Below are 17806 nucleotides of genomic sequence, written 5' to 3'. Positions count from 1 at the left end.
TTACACTTATACCATTGAAGTTCTCATGGAAATAACGTCGAACACATAGCACGCACCCCACTTGACCTCCAGCCTCCCCGAGAAGAAGGCGATGTCCCCTTTTGCTCCAATCTTATTTGCAAACACCTAGCACGCACCATCATATGAGGAGGTGCCGCAAATCGAAACCTACTTACTGCTTCTTGGAGTTGATGTAGTCCTGCAGCGCCTCCATTTGCTCCCTGGTCGGCGGCTGCTCGTTGTTCTTGATGGACCGGTGCACGTCGTACGTCGTCGCCCCGAAGAACAGCACCCTGCATCCCAATCAAACACACATCCAGTCCTGAATCTTCAGAGATAGCGTCATGCCGCTGCAATTGAGGAGATCGAGAAGAAGAACGGTGGGGGAGGCACCTACCCTGAGGCGACCAGGGCGATCTGCCTCGGGAACACGTGCTTCCCGAACAGCCTCATGCTGCCGCCGCTGACTCTGCCGCTGCTGTGCCGCCGCAGAGCTTTATTACAAGTCTATGTATGTGTGGCCCAGTCCAATAGGGTCCAGCACGAATCCTGTGCGGCCCATGGGCTGGGCTTTACCTCAAACTGCTCGCTTTGCTCCTCTGAGAGACCCGAGCCACTTCGCCTTCGATGCTTACGCCCGCGGCCGCGGTCGCCTCCCGCCATCCCCCCTCGCTGCAGGAGCTGCTGCGCTCGTGCCGCTCCATCCAGCGCCTCAACCAGATCCACGCCCACCTACTGGTCCACGGCTCCTCCTCCCTCGCCGCCGTCGCGTCCCAGCTACTCGCCTCCTACTGCGCTCTCTCCGCCGACGCCGGATATGACGCGCTCTGCCACGCGCGCCGCCTGTTCGACGGAATCCCCGACCCGGACAGGTTCACGTACAACACCATCATCAGAGCCTGCTGCAACGGCAGCCACCCGCAGGAAGCGCTCCGCCTCCACCGCGGCATGCTCCGGCGAGGGGTGCTGCCCAACGAGTTCACCCTGCCGTTCGTGCTCAAGGCGTGCACGAGGGCGCGGGCGTGGGGCCACGCGCGGGCTGTCCATGCCATGGCCGTGAAGCTGGGCTTTGCGGGGCAGGTGTTTGTGGGGAACGCGCTTCTGCATTCCTACGCCTCGGCTGGGTCTCTCGCGGACTCCAGGCGGTTCTTGGATGAGATGGTGGAGAGGAATGTCGTATCGTGGAACTCGATGATCGGTGGATACGCGCAGGCAGGGGATACTAGAGAGGTGCGCAAATTGTTTGGGGAGATGAGGCGTGAGGGGGTTTTGGAAGATAAGTTCACGTTGGTCAGCCTGCTTCTCGCCTGCTCGCAAGAGGGAAACCTTGAATTTGGCCGGCTTGTGCATTGTCATATGTTGGTTAGTGGATCTCGGGTTGATCTGATTCTTGGAAATGCTTTGGTAGACATGTACGGTAAGTGCGGGGATCTGTGGATGGCTCGTAGATGCTTTGAAATGATGCCCCTCAAGAATGTCGTTTCATGGACGTCCATGCTTTGCGCTCAGGCAAAACATGGTTCAGCTGATGCTGCAAGAGACTGGTTTGACCAGATGCCAGAGAGGAACATAGTCTCATGGAATGCCATGATATCTTGCTACGTCCAATGTGGGCAGTGCCATGAAGCATTGGATCTTTATAACCATATGCAGTCCCAGGGTCTTGCTCCAGATGAGGTTACCTTGGTGGCTATCCTCTCTGCTTGTGGACAAATTGGTGATTTGACTGTTGGAAAGATTATACACCTTTATATTAGAGACAATATCAGTAACCCTGATATCTCTCTTGTTAATTCACTTGTGGACATGTATGCAAAATGTGGTCAGGTAGACACAGCAATTAGCCTGTTCAGTGAAATGTGTCATAGAAACATTGTTTCTTGGAATGTAATTATTGGGGGCCTGGCAATGCATGGCCGTGCACTGGACAGTATCATGTTATTCAGATCAATGGTAAGTGACTCCTTCTCGCCTGATGAGATCACCTTCGTGGCCCTTCTTTCTGCATGCAGTCATGGGGGTCTCCTAGAAGCTGGGCAGCATTATTTTGAAGCAATGAGACATGTTTACAATGTTAAGCATGAAGTTGAGCATTATGCTTGCATGGTTGATCTTCTTGGCCGTCGTGGCTATCTTGAAAAGGCTATTTGTCTAATAAAAGAAATGCCAATGAAGCCTGATGTTGTGGTCTGGGGTGCATTGCTGGGAGCCTGTAGAATGCATGGAAGTGTTGAGATTGGCAGACAGGTGATCAAGCAATTACTTGAGCTGGAGGGCATCAGTGGAGGTCTGCTTGTTCTAATTTCAAACTTGCTATACGAAACTCACCAGTGGGAAGACATGAAAAGGCTCAGGAAGCTAATGAAAGGGTGGGGGACCAGAAAGGATATGGGTATAAGTTCAATTGAAGTAAACAACAGGATCCATGAATTTGGAGTGGAAGAGAGCAGACATGAAAGCTCAAGCGAAATATATGAAGCAGTTGATCAGCTGTCATATCATTTGATTTCTCTGCATTTCTTGACCGTGCATCCAGAAGAGCTATGTGTGGTAGAGTGAAGAAATCTATTTGGAATTCTTTCCAGGATCGGTTATAAGCTCATAATGTTATGCTACTATACTACAGAGTTAGTCAATATACAAAAATACAAAATGAAGATGAATGTGGCTGGTGCATTGCTTTGCAAGATAGTGTTCATTGCCAAGCAGACCGTCTGTTGTAGCCTGAAGGTAGGTAATGCTGACCAAGCCCATTTCTTATAGTGTGTCCAGGTTCATCAGACCCATGAATAAAATAAGTGTAGGTGGTCAGTTTAAGTTACAAAGTTGACTTACATAGAAAATACTGAAAAGGACAACTTATTCTTTGTGCTTTTGTTCAGATTCAGAAATAAGTTGTCATTTTCAGTTTTCTGTATTGACCATGTAATGTAACCTTTCATTTAGATTGCTAATTGGTTGGTTTTCTGTAGATGTCATGGTTCGCTGGGCAATCCACTCAACCAAATCTACAGATAGGCCATCATCTTGTGCCCACAAATTCAGTAGTCACTATCTCCTGTGACACTGATGTTTCAACGATATCTGGAGAGACTAAAGCTCTGCAACAAGAATTCAGCAAACGTTCACAGTGAAGCATTTTGAGTTGGCAACAAAAGGTAAGGATCTAACCTATTAGCTTTGCTAGAGACTGCACTGTCTACTGACATGCATTTTTCTTGTTCCCTTGTCCTTGGACCAGGTTGATTGACCATGGTAAGTTGGTAACAACCTTCACAATTTCACGCATCTATACTGTACAAGCCCTGCAAATTTTGTCCGGACGAGAATACAATCGGTTGGTTGAACTGAACGGCTGCAAGATGGGATGGATCCGTGACCACAGTAGCCAGTTCGTGGTTCCTGCCACATGCTTGTCTTAATGGTGCACCGTGTTGCATTGTAGCACATAGTTAAGTAAGTGGGGGCCTGCAGTTTGCCGCCTGCCAGTTGATTGAAGCCAGCAATGTACACCTACCAGAGAGCGCCCATGGACCATCATCCGTTGTGCTTTGGCAGTTAAGCGCCGAAAAGCTGTGAGTCGCCATCGGCGCAGCACGACGCAAACCGCTATTGGCCATCGAGGGTTCGAGACACGCTCCAGGATGCTGGATGCCCACAGCACATGGTCGCATCACTTCGCCGATATGGATCGGCAGCTTACTGGTTGGTACAGGTACACATTTCTTGTGGTGCCGTTGCGAGTCGATGGCTAGATGATTTGGTTCCGGGTAATGGGAATATATTGATGCTTTGGGAGGTTGCTTTGCTCTTCTTTTTCTTTATAGAAATCATGGAACTGCTTTGTTTTTTTAAAAGCTCTGATGTTGGATAAAGCATGCTCCAGAGAACTTTCTTATGATGACTTACATTCGGTTTTAATTAAAAAAGTATTAAAATCAAGCCGGACTACCTACCAGAATGATGGATATGTTGCCTTGTTTTATTTTCTTTTATCAATATATGATCACGGGACACTGGGACAGGGAGGATACACTACAAGAAAGATCTATGCTAGCTTATTTGCACGCGTGAAGACGTGCCTCCTTTTCTAGATTCTGATCATGTAAAGCATATCTTATCCGATCATGAGGTCAATTGCTCGCAGAAACTAAAGAAGCTACAATCCGCAGGACAAAGCAATATAATTTCGAATTAACCTTAAACCTTGAGCATCTGAAACAAACATGGAAAAATTCCTAGGCATGCCGTGTCAGGAGTCAGGACGCTTGTAAGAACACATCAAGGATAATTCGATACCATTTGATAATCCCATACCATAGTCGAATTATTCAAAAGCCAACAACTTAATCTATGCCTGCCTATACAGCCCGCAAGTGCAAGATCAGGATAAAAAGTAAAGTTCATGAGCGGTCCTTAAGTGTCATTCTGGTCCCTATACTCTTAAAATGCAATTAAAATGCATTTGTATCTCTGTTTGGGTCTCACCATGGTTCAATCGGGTCCCCAGGCTATGCGCCTCATGCCAACATGGAATCTACGTGGAAAGGGCGAGCATGATCTCTTAGTCCTTGCCAGCGAGCGGAGGAGGAAGAGCGGCAGGTGGCAATCTCGCGAGCTGGGGAGAGCGGCGGTGCTGTAGGCCGCGCCATCTTCGAGGTTGTGGCAACTTGGCATGCCGCATGCATGACGAGCTCATGGTCGCCTGCCTCGGCTTCTCCGTCCTCTACGTCGAGCTACTCCCCGGTCCTGTCACTACATGTGCCCATATCGAGCTGCCGCCGTCGCGCGTGGCGAAGGAGGTGCCATGGGTGGAGCCGCATTGACAGAGACGGCGAGGCCGAGGAGGCAGGGACGGAGACGACCATGGACGCTGCGAAGGTGAGGCACTGGCTTAAGCGTAAGATCGAGCACCTGGCGCGTGTTGTCCATGCGCCACCAAGGCCACGACTAACAACTTGTTGAGCACAACGGGAGAGATGCGTGTTAGATACTAGCATAAGATCTCTAGATGCATATCTAGTCGGGATCATAATAAACACGAAGTTTTTGGGATTTCTGATGTGAACCGAGAGCGAGATAGGGAGAGATAGGAATACCTTCACCCCTAGGGGTGGTAGTAGCGGAGCTGCAGGCCATCTCTCGTTCGCGTGATGAAGTTTGCACAAGGCAGCGACGCGCAGTGCAGTCGAGTCGCCGGCGCGGCGGCGGTGGTGCTTCCCATCGCTACTGCGCAAAACCTAGATCGGTAGGTGTGTCGGTGGGGCGGCTGGCAGCGGCGAACCTCAGGTGCCGAGCCGTGGTCCCCACCCTGTTTATATAGCGCAGCGCGACAGGGACCCACCACCCAATGCTAGAGTAGGCGCTCCCGATCAAGGCGCGGATCAGGTTCCCAATGGGCCTTTGGGCCCATCGGGGAGGAGATCAATCTAACAATGCGCACGGGCGCAAATGGCTGAAGACGCCAATGCGTGGCTCGCGGTCTGCATCAACTCGCGCGCTCGCACCACTGCCCGGCGGTGATGCCGTCGGCACCATGCTCTTCATGGCCATCTTCAATCCCGTTATCCGCGATGTTTATTAGAGTCGCTCGTCGAGGTCATTATGTTCATCACATACGAGACTGTCGCTTCCAAGGCTGAGGACAAGAACTGGGATGCTGAACAGCAGCAGCCGTACGTGCTGAACCTCAGCGTGGAGGTACCTCAGCGTCGAGCTGACAGTGTCGACGCCGGCGTTGGTGGTGCTGCTATCGAGCTGGACTTCATGCGCGGCATCGGCCTGGGAGCAGCGGTGACAGTTGTGGTGCTCCTCGTTGGGAAGGAAGCGAGAGGCCAATCCATGCTGGCATGCTGAGAGAACCGGCTTGTGGACCCTATGGACGGTCCAGCCATGTCACCATGCCACGTCCACGTGTGGGTGCGGGTCAAGACCCATTTGGACCACCTTTAATACCAAAACAAGTTGTCTGTGCCCCACGCCTTAAATTAAATCATGGTCTCGCTGGATCAGTACCAACCGAATGAATTAATGATACATAATCACCCACGGGATGAGTTCGGCCGAAAGTGATTTGATAACCATCACAAATTGAAGAGTGTACAAGTGCATCCAATTTGGTTAGTTTAGCTCTTGAGAGAAGCAAGCAACAAGAACTAGGGCTCATCAATTGCATTTGCATGTGGCCAATGGTATCAATCCTTGATATGTTTATTACAGCAACTGGAATAGCAGTTGGTACTGCAATACAGACGTTGAGCTGAGCATACGGGTCTGATCAGTGTCACAGAAAGGACCGTCTCTTCTATATAAATAAATCAATTTCGGGAAACATGAGTATGAATTGTCACTGTAAAATGTCTACAAATTCTGTTCATGGAAACAACACTTCTGTGCAAGCAGCAATTACAGGTGCAGCACGGCCATGGATTTCAGCCTGCAGGACATGGTGTCGGCCTCTGTCGCCGCGTTTTCCCGGCCGATCCGGCTCCACCTCTGCTCGGTGTCCGAAACCCGGCAGGCCGTCACGAAATCCAGGACCTTGCCAAAGATCCTGAACATCTCCACGGCGTAGATCCTGTCCCCGCCGACGGCGAACGCCGCGTTGGGGTCCATGGGCGCGTCCGGGTGCGCCGCCGCCTCCTTCCACTGGAGCGAGGTGAGGTCGAGCTCGAACAGCTTCCGCACCACCTTCTCCCGGCGGCTCACCGGCCCGTGGCGGTCGCACCACGAGACGCAGAGCATGAACAGCCGCGACGCGCAGCACGCCAGCGTCGGGGCGTAGTCCCGGAGCCGAGGCGGCGGGCGGGACGTCTGGACGACGGCCCAGTAGCCCTTGTCCAGGTGGTAGGCGACGAGCGTGTCGGACTCGCAGTACACGTAGAACACCCGACCGCAGACGGCGCCGGAGCACGCCAGACCGACGTCGGCGGGGAACCCGGCGATCTCGACCCACTTGTCGGTCAGGGGATCGTATATCTCCCCGGACACCAGCGGCTCGTCCCAGTGCCCGCGCCCGCCGACGGCGACAATGGCGAGCCTCGGCCGGCCTTCCTCGCCCTCCTGCCCGACGGATTTCTCATGAGACGGAGCGAGCTCCGCGGAGTCAGCGTCCTCGTTCAGCATGTCCTTGAGCCGGAGGCGCCTGAGGGAGAGCCGGTGCGGGTCCTCGTACACGGCGGAGGCGCCTCCCAACCGGGACTTGCCCCGCCGGACATTCTTCTCGGCGCGGGCGTGGAGAATGCTGCAGCTGGCGGACATCTCGAACATCCCCAGCACCGGCCGCGACCGCGCGGTACGCATGGGCGCCGCCTTGCGCCACGAGCCAGCGAGAGGGCTGAACACCAGGACCCCCTTGTGGGTCTTCACCTCGCCGGCGCCCGAGCCGCTGGACCGGCCGCCGACGACATAGAGGTCGTCACCGACGGCAGCGACGGAGAACATGAACCTCCCCTTGAGCCCGCCCGCCCCGACGCGGTGCCACCGGCGCGCGGCGACGTCGAGCGCGTGGACGGCCGGGGCAGGCGCGGCGCCCCACCCGAGGTCGCCGTCGGCCCCGAACAGGAACAGCCACGGCGCCCGGCGCGGCCCCCCCGGAACACCCTCGCCCTCGCGGCGCGCCCGCAGGAACTGCGGGGCGGCGGTGAGGTCCCTCCAGCGCCTGCACACGCAGCGCGCGGCCAGGAGCGAGGCCAGCGGCAGCCGGCCCAGCACCATCTCCATCACGTCGTCCGGGAGCACCGCCAGGGACGCCGGCTCCTTCACCACCACCGCCGCGTCCGCGCCAGCCCCCGAAGGCCGGTGCGCCACGGCGGCGGCGGCGCCTTTCTTCCACGAGAAGCACTGCAGCGCGCCGTCCTCGTCGTCGTCTTTGTCGTTTCCGTCCGCCGGGCGACGGCGCGGGGCCGCGGCGGGCGCAGCGGAGTCCATCTCGTCGCAGTCGCAGACGCGGCACCCGCCGGCCGCGCCAAGGGGCAGCCTGAGGCAGCTCCTCCTCCTCGCGCGGCGTCGGCTGCCATCGCGCTCGCCCAGCTTCCGGGGGTCCGCGACCACCACATCGTCCGGGGGCTCGGCGCGGAGCAGGGAGGCCAGGCTGTTGCTGCCAGATCTCTGGAGCGCCCTCGGCATCGGAGGAAGCGAGTGCAGTGCAAGCAACCAGCCGGCAGGCGCTAGGTGGAGAAGAAGTGGTGCGCGGTGGAAGGGAAGGTCGCCGGGGCGTGGAGGTGGAGGAGGATGCCCCGGAGCAGGATTGCGAGGAGCTTGGCGAGGGAGGAGATAGAGAGCATCGCGTCGCGTCGCGGCGGGGCGGGGAGGAAGATGCGGGGTATTGTTGGCGCCGGTGGTGGGTGGAGTGGGAGTTGGGGAAAGTGGACGAGGCGCCGACGTCCCGACGAAGGGTGGGTGACGCCACGGGCCGGGGCCGCGGGTGGGAATGGTGGGACGGGATGGAATGGATCGGGTGCTCGGAAAGGACACTAGCGGCCGGAGAGAGATCGGGAGATGGACGAAGCGGGCCGATGGGATGCGTGCGTGCGAGTGGAGTGCGCGCTGCGGTCCGCGCATTTCACGGGGCTCCTGTGTGGGCGGTAGCGCCAGGCGCCGATGATGGGCCGGCGCGCGTGAGCGGCTGAGCGCGGGCGCTGCAGCTGCTGCTGGATGAGGCGTGTGCCTGCGGCGGATGCGCGGGCGCTGGATCCAGTGCCCGAGAGAGGCGGAGGGGGCCGTGCGCATGTGAGGAATTTTTTTATTTTTATTTTAATATTTTGCAAAAATATATGGTCAAACAATAAAATTGCAAATCTATACGTATAAAGCCGTTTGAGACAGCAGAAGCAGGGTACCGCCAGTTGAACCAGCAGTAACTACTCCTCTGAATCAGTACATTTTTTAAAAATCATAACTAATTCATATGAAATCGGATAAAGATAAACTTTATATGAAAATTGTAGATCTCGAAATCTACAACTTTGTAGTTCAAACCTTTTCATTTAGTGTCATCTTGGAGCTCAAATAATCGACACAAGTTTCAAAACTAAAATTCAAATTTTAGATCCGAAACTGGGCAGCATACATTCAAAAAATCATAACTAATTCATATGAACTCGGATGGAGATAAATTTGTATAAAAAATTATAGATCTCGACGAGATCTACAACTTTGTAGTTCAAATTGTTTTCATTTGATGCTATTTTTGTACTCAGATAATCGACACAAGTTTTAGATCTAAAAGTTGTGTCAATTATTTGAGCACTAAGATGCTACTAAATAAAAAAAGTTTGAACTACAAAGTTGTAGATATCGTCAAGATCTATAATTTTCATATAAAGTTTATCTCCATCCGAGTTCATATGAATTAGTTATGATTTTTTGAAAGTGTACTGCCTAGAGGAGGGAAGTTACCGCCGGTTCAACTAGCGGTAACTTGCTTCCATCATTGTAGGTATAGATTTGCAATTTTTTTGTTTGGATATATATTTTTGCAAAATACTAAAATAAAAAAAAATTCCGCATGTCAGTGCGACGGCTTGCCACTTTGAGCTTCCGCCGTCGGGTGGACGTGCTGACGTGCAGTTCCTCGTACAGTCGTATATAGGCAAAGGCAAGGACAGTCTAGATCTCAGGATCTGCACAAATCTGATCCGGTGTTTGGTAACTGAGTTTGACCTTCCGGTACTCCTTTTTGAGCCATTTTTTCTCCGTATCTTTGAAGTATAGATGTCCATTCGGGCCGCCCGGCCCGATCCGACACGGGCCCGGTGAGGCCCGTTAAATTTCGTGCCGGGCCTGGCCCGTCACGACGACTTTGTCGTGCCGTGCCGTGCCAGCCCACGGGCCTCACCGGCGGCCCAAGCACGGGCCCGCTGAGCCTTTTCCGTGCCGGGCCAGCCCGTCAGGCACGGCTGGCTTCGGGCCAACGCGAGGCACGACGGGCCTCGCGCTGCCTCCGCCGCTGCCGTCCTCCCCGCGCCGCCCCTCCCGGCCGCCTGCGCCGCCGCCGCCACTCCCGGCCACCCTTGCCGCCGCAGCCGCTCCCGGCCTCCCGCGCCGACGCCGTCGCTCCTGCCTACCCGAGCCGCCACCGCCGCCACTCCCGGCCGCCCACGCCGCCGCAGCCGCTCCCGAACGCCCACGCCGCCGCAGCCGCTCCCGGGCTCCCGCGCCGCCGCCGCCGCTTGCGGCCTCCCGCGCCGACGCCGTTGCTCCCGCCTACCCGAGCCGCCGCAGCCGCTCCTCACACCGTCGTTCCCGGCCTCCTGTGCCAGCCCCGCCGCTCCCGGCCCCTCACGTCGCCGCTCGCGGCCTCCCATGCCGGCGCCGCCGCTCGCGATCCCCCACGCCGCCGTCGACGCTCCCGGCCCCCCGCGCCGATGCCGCCGCTCCCAGCTGGAGGGGAAGGCAGAGGTTGGAGAATGGAGAGGTAAAGGGAGGATGGAGCCATGGAGCCATGAAGGGGAGCTGGAAGATACAGCAGGTCAATAGGGAGGCAGCGGTGGGTAGCAGAGGAAGAGGTGACGGACTGACGGGTGAGTTACAGGCCAGATTGGCCTTTATGGCTTTGTTGGGCCGGTTGGAGAAGAGCAGCCGTAGTAAAATCGTGCTGGGCCGGGCCGCCCGTCGGGCTGAGGCGACGGCCCACGCCCGGCACGAACCATCGGGCCGGGCCAGCCTGAGCTCGAAGTGTTACGGGCCGGGCCGGATTTGGTACGGGCTAAAAAATTGGGCTTCGTGCCGGGTTGTCGGGCTGCGGGCTGCATGGACATCTGTGCTTTGAAGTCTTCCGAGGCCAATAATCTCAATTTCTCTGCATAATCTTCACAAAATAATCGCAAGGGAATAAGCGTGTTGTTTTACACTGAAAAAATATGGACCGTGGTTATTCTTTGTTTTAGAGGGGGGGGGGGGGGTTCACTGTTCTATGTTTTCTTCCCTTTTCTCTGAGCAAAGGCGTCGACTTTATACATTGCTCAGATTATGACGAGTTGACGACAAGCAATTTGGCTACCAAATTTTTGCTACCATTGACCGCTAAAATTAATTAAGGTACCCAAGGAAAATGGCTACTAAATTCTTCTTTCCAACCAAACAATGGCATGCGGTGCTCAGGTCACCCGTATGTGACGGACGGAGATGGTGCTGGGTTTTGGACCGATTGGATATGGGCTGACACGCTAATGAAAGTGCCAATATAGTGATATACCCTTCGCTTTTATTTTTAAATAGTTTCTAGCCTACAAAATATAGGTATCAATCCACAATTTAGATTCCTTGCAATAGGGTCCTCTTAATTTTTAATCATTGGATCTAAGTACATGGGCAGCTCGTAAATTTTTAAGTACCGTAAAATTTCTCCAGATTTCCTACCTAGCGATAGAGCCCCATATTTCCTAGACGACCCCTGCGGGCTACTCAGTCCCGTGAGGCCGTGACCTCGTCGACCTACATCATAGATTCATACCCAACTTCTCCTTCCATTAGAAAGGAGTTTTTTTTTATGAGGAATAAAATGGGCCGTTGGAATTTGGAAGAGGACGAAGGGGCTATAAGATGTTATTCAAGCCTAAAATGCAGCGGGCTGTGGAGGAGGGAGCATTTGAGCAATTTAGCCCAATTAATAGCAACTAGTTATTCTAACTCTAAGAAGCTCCTTAAAAAAAAATCTAACTCTAAGTGGAAGAAAAAAAGACTAGACTATTGCTTCGGGAAGAAATAGAGGCAGGGTGGACTAAGACAGTATTTAGGGCAAGTACATTGCTACACCTTAACAGTTTTATAGGTCATCTCATGCAATACCATATGGGATTTTTGTTGATGTGGAGGAGAGAGGGTGAGGAGAAAGAAATAGATGGTTGTTTCGCAAAACAATTGTCTCATAGACTAGATTTGAGGACTACGAGACGACTACTCTACCATTGTACGAGTTGTTGTTGCATGCAACTCATAATATTTCTTTTTTCTATACACAAATTAAGAAAATAGAATTACTATGAGACGGCTTAAAAAAGATAACTTTAACTTATTGTACATGTTGTTTGTTAAATCGTCTCAAGATTACGTGTCAATGTATGAGACCGCCTATTAGACAACACCAACGTGCTTGCCCGTATATAGAATTACAATTTTTTTTTAATCCATTTCTTCATTTCTTTTCTTTTGAGATAACTTATATAGATCAAAAATGCAACCCTATCTCCATGAATGGTTTGAGCTATGCCAACCAACAGGTCAGCCATCAGATCAACACAAATACACAATGCAACAATCAATAATTACCTAAATGATCAATTGATCATAGTCTACTGCAAATTACATATTTATACTGCTACGCTATACAGGTAGGGATATCCAACATCGTATCCTCTCCCTGGCTAGCTGAATGCTTGCGCAGCACAGGCTCGCAAAATGCGACCATGCGTCGGCCAGATGCCGTGACTTAATTAAGACAGAATGGACATGAAGATCGTCGACCATGTCGTCAGCGCAACCGCGGCAACGAGGTACGTCCAGAGAAAGATCACGGAGCACTCCTCCTGTGCAACATCAAACAGCTGAGCCATGGTTCCTGAAACAGAGCCCGGAGATGGTTAACTTTCTTATTGGAATCTGAGGCACAAGCCTCAGGAGAAGAAGCTGTCACGCACAACAAAACGACATTTGGTTTCAGAGCTTTCAGTAGCGCGAGCTTACCAATGTTCATCGCAGGAGGCAGGGCGAACTGCACCATGAGCACGTAGCGGTAGAGCGGGTCGTGGGACAGGAACCCGACTCCGTACGCGGCATGGACAACGGCGATCCCGATCAGCGGCAGGATCACGAAGCGTATGCAGACGATCGTGATGATCACCGTGCGCTTGAGCCCCGACTTCCGAAGCCCTGCACGTCGCATTCAGAGCAGGTTCAGTTTCAGAACACGGCCGTCCAGGTCGACACGAGAACTGCTAATAGTCTGATCCAAATAGCAGTTGACCAGTAGAACCCACCTTGCGTCAGGTTTCCACCTAGGATGAGAGTGATGCAAGGAATCGTGCCGTCGCTGCAGGAGAGACGAACGGTGAGTGGCACTGAAGAAATGTTGAAATCCTGTTTCACGTTCAGAGACTGATCGGCAAATGTGTGCTTACCCCATCAGGTGGAGGGAATCCTGTAAGACTTTGAGCGGAGCTCCGTCGCCGATGATTAGGGATTTCAGCCATGGGACCAGGCCAACAACAAACCCAATTAACTGATACAAGAAGGTAGTATAGCGTCATATCAGATTTAGTCCATTTATCTGCCATTGTGAAGTGAGATGCAAAAATATACCGCGGAAATTGTTGGTGGTGCCATCAGCTCCTTGACGAACTGGTGGACAGTGTCCTTGAGATTTGTCCAGAATCCCTTGTCGGCTACCTCGCTTTCGCAGGACAAGAGCGGGGCCTCCTGCATTTCTGGCAAGTCAGTCTCTCTGAGGATGTCGAGGGAGCAAATGACCATGGTTCTGAACTTACCATTGGATTCTCATCCGTCTGCTCCTCAGGCTTAACTGACGTCGGAAGAGGTGCCTCCTCGTCATTGTAGGCGGCTGGACCATCTTGTTTGGCTTGCTCCTCGTCGCTGTCGGCCGAGCACTGGATGCTTTTGGACTGCATCTTGTGATACAGTTTACCTGACTTCTGCATCAGGCTGTATGTGTATGTCCATATGAAAAGGCCACCGAGCTGCAAATGCAGGGTAAGACAGATCACTCAGACTGCAGAATTAGCTCAAGACAGATCACTCAGGCTGCAGAAATAGCTTAGTTCTAGCCTGAACCTCGGCAAGATGATGCAGAAAAAATTCTTACAGCCATGGACAATGACGAGTAGGAGAGCCCACGTGAGCGGCAAATGCTCCGATCCTTCCCAAACGGGTTCCCGTCTTCATCGCAGACAGCCGGGACAATGATCAATAGCAGGTTTCCAAGATTGCCTGCATGTGTCAGTAGAGGCCACTGTTGATTTCAGCATCAGATGGGAATATACGTACACGAAGAGTAATGAAGCATGGAGTCCATCACTGAACCTGCTGAGCAGAAGGCCATGATCAGGCCCCTGAAGTGCTGTGGTGGCTTCAATATGTTACATGCTATCCAACCCAGAGATCCACCAATAAAGAATGTGATTCCTATATTAACTGGCATGAACCACCTGAATAGCAGAATGCGTATGTTAGGGCACTCGAGCAGTCACAGGAACGCAGAGGGCAGACTTGCAGTAACTGTGTGTTCAGTATTTCCTTCATCAGGGCTCTGAAAATGTGATGATGCTACTCACCAAGAAATGACATCCTCGAGAGTGACCGTCTTGGCGAGGCTAGCGAACATCAGAGATGGGGTGAAGACGGTAAAAACGACCTGTCAGAAATTTGTGTGAGATTAGGTTTTATAATATTCAGTAAATGTGAAACGTTGTGCGGAAATCAGACAGCTCACCTTGTTCATGTCCCTTCGAGCACTTGTGGTCAGGACATTGCTGAAGCCAGAGGCCAGGTAAGCTCCAACGACACCAATGAGCAGGACCTGGACGATTGGCATAGAAGCCACAAGAAAGAATGAGAAGAAACCCATCCTCTTCTGATGTAGGATCAAGGTCTAGTTGATCTGCTTTCTATACGACGCCGCTGAAGGACGTTCAAACGTCTCCTGAATATGTGGCAAGAGTTTATCCAAAGAGCCCTCTTATCCAAAATCTGTGCAGGACGATGTTCCACCCTGGTAATACAATTCAAGAAAGAAAAGGGAGAATAAGCATCTGGAAGGACCTGAAGAGAAAAAAACAAGAGCTGTCAATTTACGCTTGGGCCACCTCTCAATGATGAGACCTTTATTACTTTCCAGCACATGTAAGTTGAAATTTTGAAAAGGATAACTCCACATTGCTTGGAACGTAGTATGTTTCGTTTTCAAAAATTAAATGCAAAATAAAGGCAGGATTTGAAAAAAAAGGAGGGATAAACAGCATAGAATTCAGGTCCAATGAAGCCTCTGCCACCCCCAAATTTGTGTGGACTTGCTACGGTTATGCTTAAGCATGCACAGCTCTTGTACTCATCATTTCAGGAAATGGCAGCTTGGATGGCCCGTGTGAAATTGAGCTGGCAAGTCGGAACAAGGCTTAGCATGCCAGTAATGGCAATTGCCCGATTATGCCAGCATTCCAGCGGCGACAGGTGACCTAAACGTGACCTGGCAAATCTACGGTCTGCAAACCTGAATTCCCTCTGCCCTGAAAACGATTAACGCAGTATCTCCAGAACCAGCCGCAGCTGCAAGCTGATTCGTGAACCCGTGAGGCCGTGACCAGAAGCTTTGCAGAAGAGAAACCAGGAGGAGATCCCTATGCGAATCCAAGTAACCCGAAAACCAGAAGAGGACGAAGGAAGAAACAGAGCTGTGTGGACTGTGTGATACGGGAACAAGCCAACAACACGTATGAATATGATGAGGATCGGAGGCGGCTCACCTAAGGAACGCGCAACCCGTGGAGAAGGAGACGGCAGGAAGTTCTGCGAGCAGCCGGGCGGGCAGGAGCAGGAGAGCAACCAATGAGGCGACGGAATCGTGTAGTACCTGTCCACTCCTGCGAGCCGGCCGGAACCCGGAAGAGGGGAGAGGAGCGCTTGTATACAAGGCGGGTCCATTCAAACGGCAAGCAGCCGGGGGGAGAGCCGGAGAGGGGCCGAGCGAAGAGATGGCGCCTGCACCGCATCCACCCGGGCGCCAGCGCAGCAGACAGGTACTCCCCTACTTCCTCTATCGCCAATTCGCCATCCAGTTACCTGTCCTAGATAATTTCGAAAAAAAAGTTACCTGTCCTAGTCCTCCTCCCTGACTCCCTCTTGCCGTCGCCAGTTCGACCTCGTCTGCTTGGCGGCCGCTGATCACTCGATAAGGAGCGATTAATCTACTTGTGGGCGTTTCGCGGCTTCCTTCCTGTTAGGTGCGCCTTGTCGCCATCTAATCTCCCGTCCAGTCTGACTGGGGCCGCCTGCCGTGCATGTAAATTGACGCACATGGCTGCTTTCACTTCTCCGATCCGTGTCCTATCGATCGAGAAATTTGTGGTGTCCAGGCTGATTGTGATGTGCGCCATGTGCCAAGAACAACCACAAATCGTCCTTGGTTTACATATAACCGGTGCCTACCAAGTTTTAGTTTGCAAACGCAACCGAGCATTTTACATCTGACCGTGGATTTTCCTTTTCTCCGATCCCTCCATGTTGACAGGAGGGGCCAATGGGGCAATGAGTAGGAGCTAGGACGGTATTAGCAACGAATGGGATTGGCGTTCCGGTCTTTTCGGACGAGGACGACTGGACGTGTGATGCGTACAGTATGCAGCACGTTCGTGTCCGAATGTAAACTGACATGATTGGTGTACGTGGTAGTTCTGACTTGTCAATCTGGTCAGGGATGGATGGTCAGGCGAAGAATGATATCTTCCGATGGACTTGCGGAGATCCAATCCACTGGGTGGTGAGCAAGCTCCACGTGCGCTTCGCTTCAAAGCCGTCTTCAGTGCGCAACAATGTTCGGTCAAAGCCCGTAAGCGACATGCATATATGGTCAAAGCCATCTTCAACCTGCCTTCGAGGGGCCTGTATGCGGCATGCATGATACAAGCTCTCCTGAGTTAAATGTTAATCATCTATCAATATGCAACAGAACTTTTCTTCTATTCTTCTCCCCTTTTTTTCAGAAGCAGCAGAATGAAGAAGAAGATGAACATACATTGTGGGTAATTAAGCTGGCCGGCCCATCGTTCTCAAAGTGGCCACTTTGCCAATTCCAGTATCTTCCAGTATTATCCTTTTTGTTGGTTCTGATGGCTGCCGTTCCCGGTATGACATCCGTGATAACGATGAGACGGATTGGATGAAACGAAAAGGTAAATACCGAGGGGAACGCGTGTGGAGGATGTTGTGTGAGGCTCGCAAAGTCCCCTGTCCCCATCCTATGTGGAATTACCGAATTAGTTACCCCACCTTTCCCCCCTTTTTCTTCAAGTGCAGCAAAATCGATTGACGAGGGCACATGCACAGACAAAATTGCACGTGAAATTCCACTAAAAAAGGTCCCGCATGAAAAGTGTGAAAACCTAGAGCAGTGTGCACATGCAGAGTTGCAGACACTCGTCATCGTGCATGAAAGCACCCAGCAGGCCAGCAGCGGGAAGGTAAACAAACGATCGCATGGTGTCGCGCCAGTTGTTCTTGTTCCCGGCTTTACACCGTACTGACCTGCTGGAATCTTGGATCCAGAAATAAAGGTGCGCGCCACGCCGTCAATGCTAGGCTGCCAATAGCCTACAGTGCGGCGAGATGCATCGTGCATGCGATCAGCAATAGTAGTTCTGCATGAAGCCAAGGACAGACACAGCTATGAACCAGGATGAACACCTCGGGGAAGCTAAACAGTAGAGATTAAGGGCTAGAGCTAGAAATTAATGGTGATTTGAGATCTTGTCTACAATATTTTACAGGTAAAATCAGGCTCTGGGAGCTGCAGCCCCTAGCCCCCCTCGATCCGCCCCTGGCTATGAACCCATGTTAAATAAAGGTCGCCCGTCCACTGCCAGTAGGGCCGGCCCTGGTGGGGGGCGGGGGGCGGCCGCCCTGGCCCCCCAAATCCCAGGAGCCCACCCTAGGTTCAAGTGTTAAACGAGTTAGGAATTAGGATTAGGACGGGAATAGCAACGAACGCTAAACGCAGTCACGCAACTCGTACACGTCGTGTAGGGGGTCACCGCCAGGCAAAACTCGTACGCGTCGTCTTAGGGGGCTGCCGCGGGGG

General features: G+C 52.5%; 3 protein-coding genes across 4 annotated transcripts; 1 reads left to right on the top strand and 2 right to left on the bottom strand.

Annotated features, from left to right (window-relative positions):
* The first annotated feature begins 414 nt into the window (after window positions 1-414).
* On the top strand, window positions 415-3942 carry LOC117842126 (pentatricopeptide repeat-containing protein At2g22410, mitochondrial). The gene is made up of 3 exons (XM_034722482.2): window positions 415-2730; window positions 2973-3158; window positions 3242-3942. Exon 1 carries the CDS (start codon window positions 628-630, stop codon window positions 2557-2559), a length of 1932 nt encoding a protein of 643 aa, XP_034578373.1. The 5' UTR covers window positions 415-627; the 3' UTR covers window positions 2560-2730; window positions 2973-3158; window positions 3242-3942.
* A 2240-nt stretch (window positions 3943-6182) lies between these two features.
* LOC117842195 (F-box/kelch-repeat protein At5g42350) lies at window positions 6183-8522 on the bottom strand. Its single transcript, XM_034722565.2, has one exon. The coding sequence runs from the start codon at window positions 8125-8127 to the stop codon at window positions 6406-6408; it is 1722 nt and encodes a 573-aa protein (XP_034578456.1). The 5' UTR covers window positions 8128-8522; the 3' UTR covers window positions 6183-6405.
* A 3722-nt stretch (window positions 8523-12244) lies between these two features.
* Window positions 12245-15864, bottom strand: LOC117841985 (protein PIN-LIKES 7). Of its 2 annotated transcripts, none has more exons than XM_034722315.2 (11): window positions 15477-15864; window positions 14447-14775; window positions 14289-14368; window positions 14038-14162; window positions 13820-13944; window positions 13485-13694; window positions 13300-13416; window positions 13119-13219; window positions 12978-13030; window positions 12685-12870; window positions 12245-12559 (listed from the first exon to the last, which is right to left on the bottom strand). In XM_034722315.2, the coding sequence occupies exons 2-11, from the start codon at window positions 14579-14581 to the stop codon at window positions 12435-12437; spliced, it is 1257 nt and encodes a 418-aa protein (XP_034578206.1). In that variant the 5' UTR covers window positions 14582-14775; window positions 15477-15864; the 3' UTR covers window positions 12245-12434. The 2 variants fall into 2 exon arrangements, with proteins under 2 accessions (XP_034578206.1, XP_034578205.1); XM_034722314.2 differs by having other exon boundaries at window positions 14447-14725; window positions 15477-15863.
* Window positions 15865-17806: the final 1942 nt, after the last annotated feature.

Source organism: Setaria viridis, chromosome 2, assembly GCF_005286985.2.
Source record: "Setaria viridis chromosome 2, Setaria_viridis_v4.0, whole genome shotgun sequence".
Classification (NCBI taxonomy): Eukaryota; Viridiplantae; Streptophyta; class Magnoliopsida; order Poales; family Poaceae; genus Setaria; species Setaria viridis.
Note: the sequence above shows the minus strand (reverse complement) of the source record. Positions and strands in the feature narration are given on the sequence as shown.

What these genes read in the sequence shown, in the direction of transcription:
- LOC117842195 (XM_034722565.2), bottom strand. Translation starts at nt 8,127, where the DNA reads ATGCCGAGGGCGCTCCAGAGATCTGGCAGCAACAGCCTGGCCTCCCTG.
- LOC117841985 (XM_034722315.2), bottom strand. Translation starts at nt 14,581, where the DNA reads ATGGGTTTCTTCTCATTCTTTCTTGTGGCTTCTATGCCAATCGTCCAG. An exon ending in AGGTGGAAACCTGACGCAAG is followed by an intron (nt 12,871 to 12,977) that starts GTGGGTTCTACT and finishes TGCGACGTGCAG; the next exon opens with GGCTTCGGAAGTCGGGGCTC. An exon ending in GCCTCCTGCGATGAACATTG is followed by an intron (nt 12,560 to 12,684) that starts GTAAGCTCGCGC and finishes GCTCTGTTTCAG; the next exon opens with GAACCATGGCTCAGCTGTTT.
- LOC117842126 (XM_034722482.2), top strand. Translation starts at nt 628, where the DNA reads ATGCTTACGCCCGCGGCCGCGGTCGCCTCCCGCCATCCCCCCTCGCTG.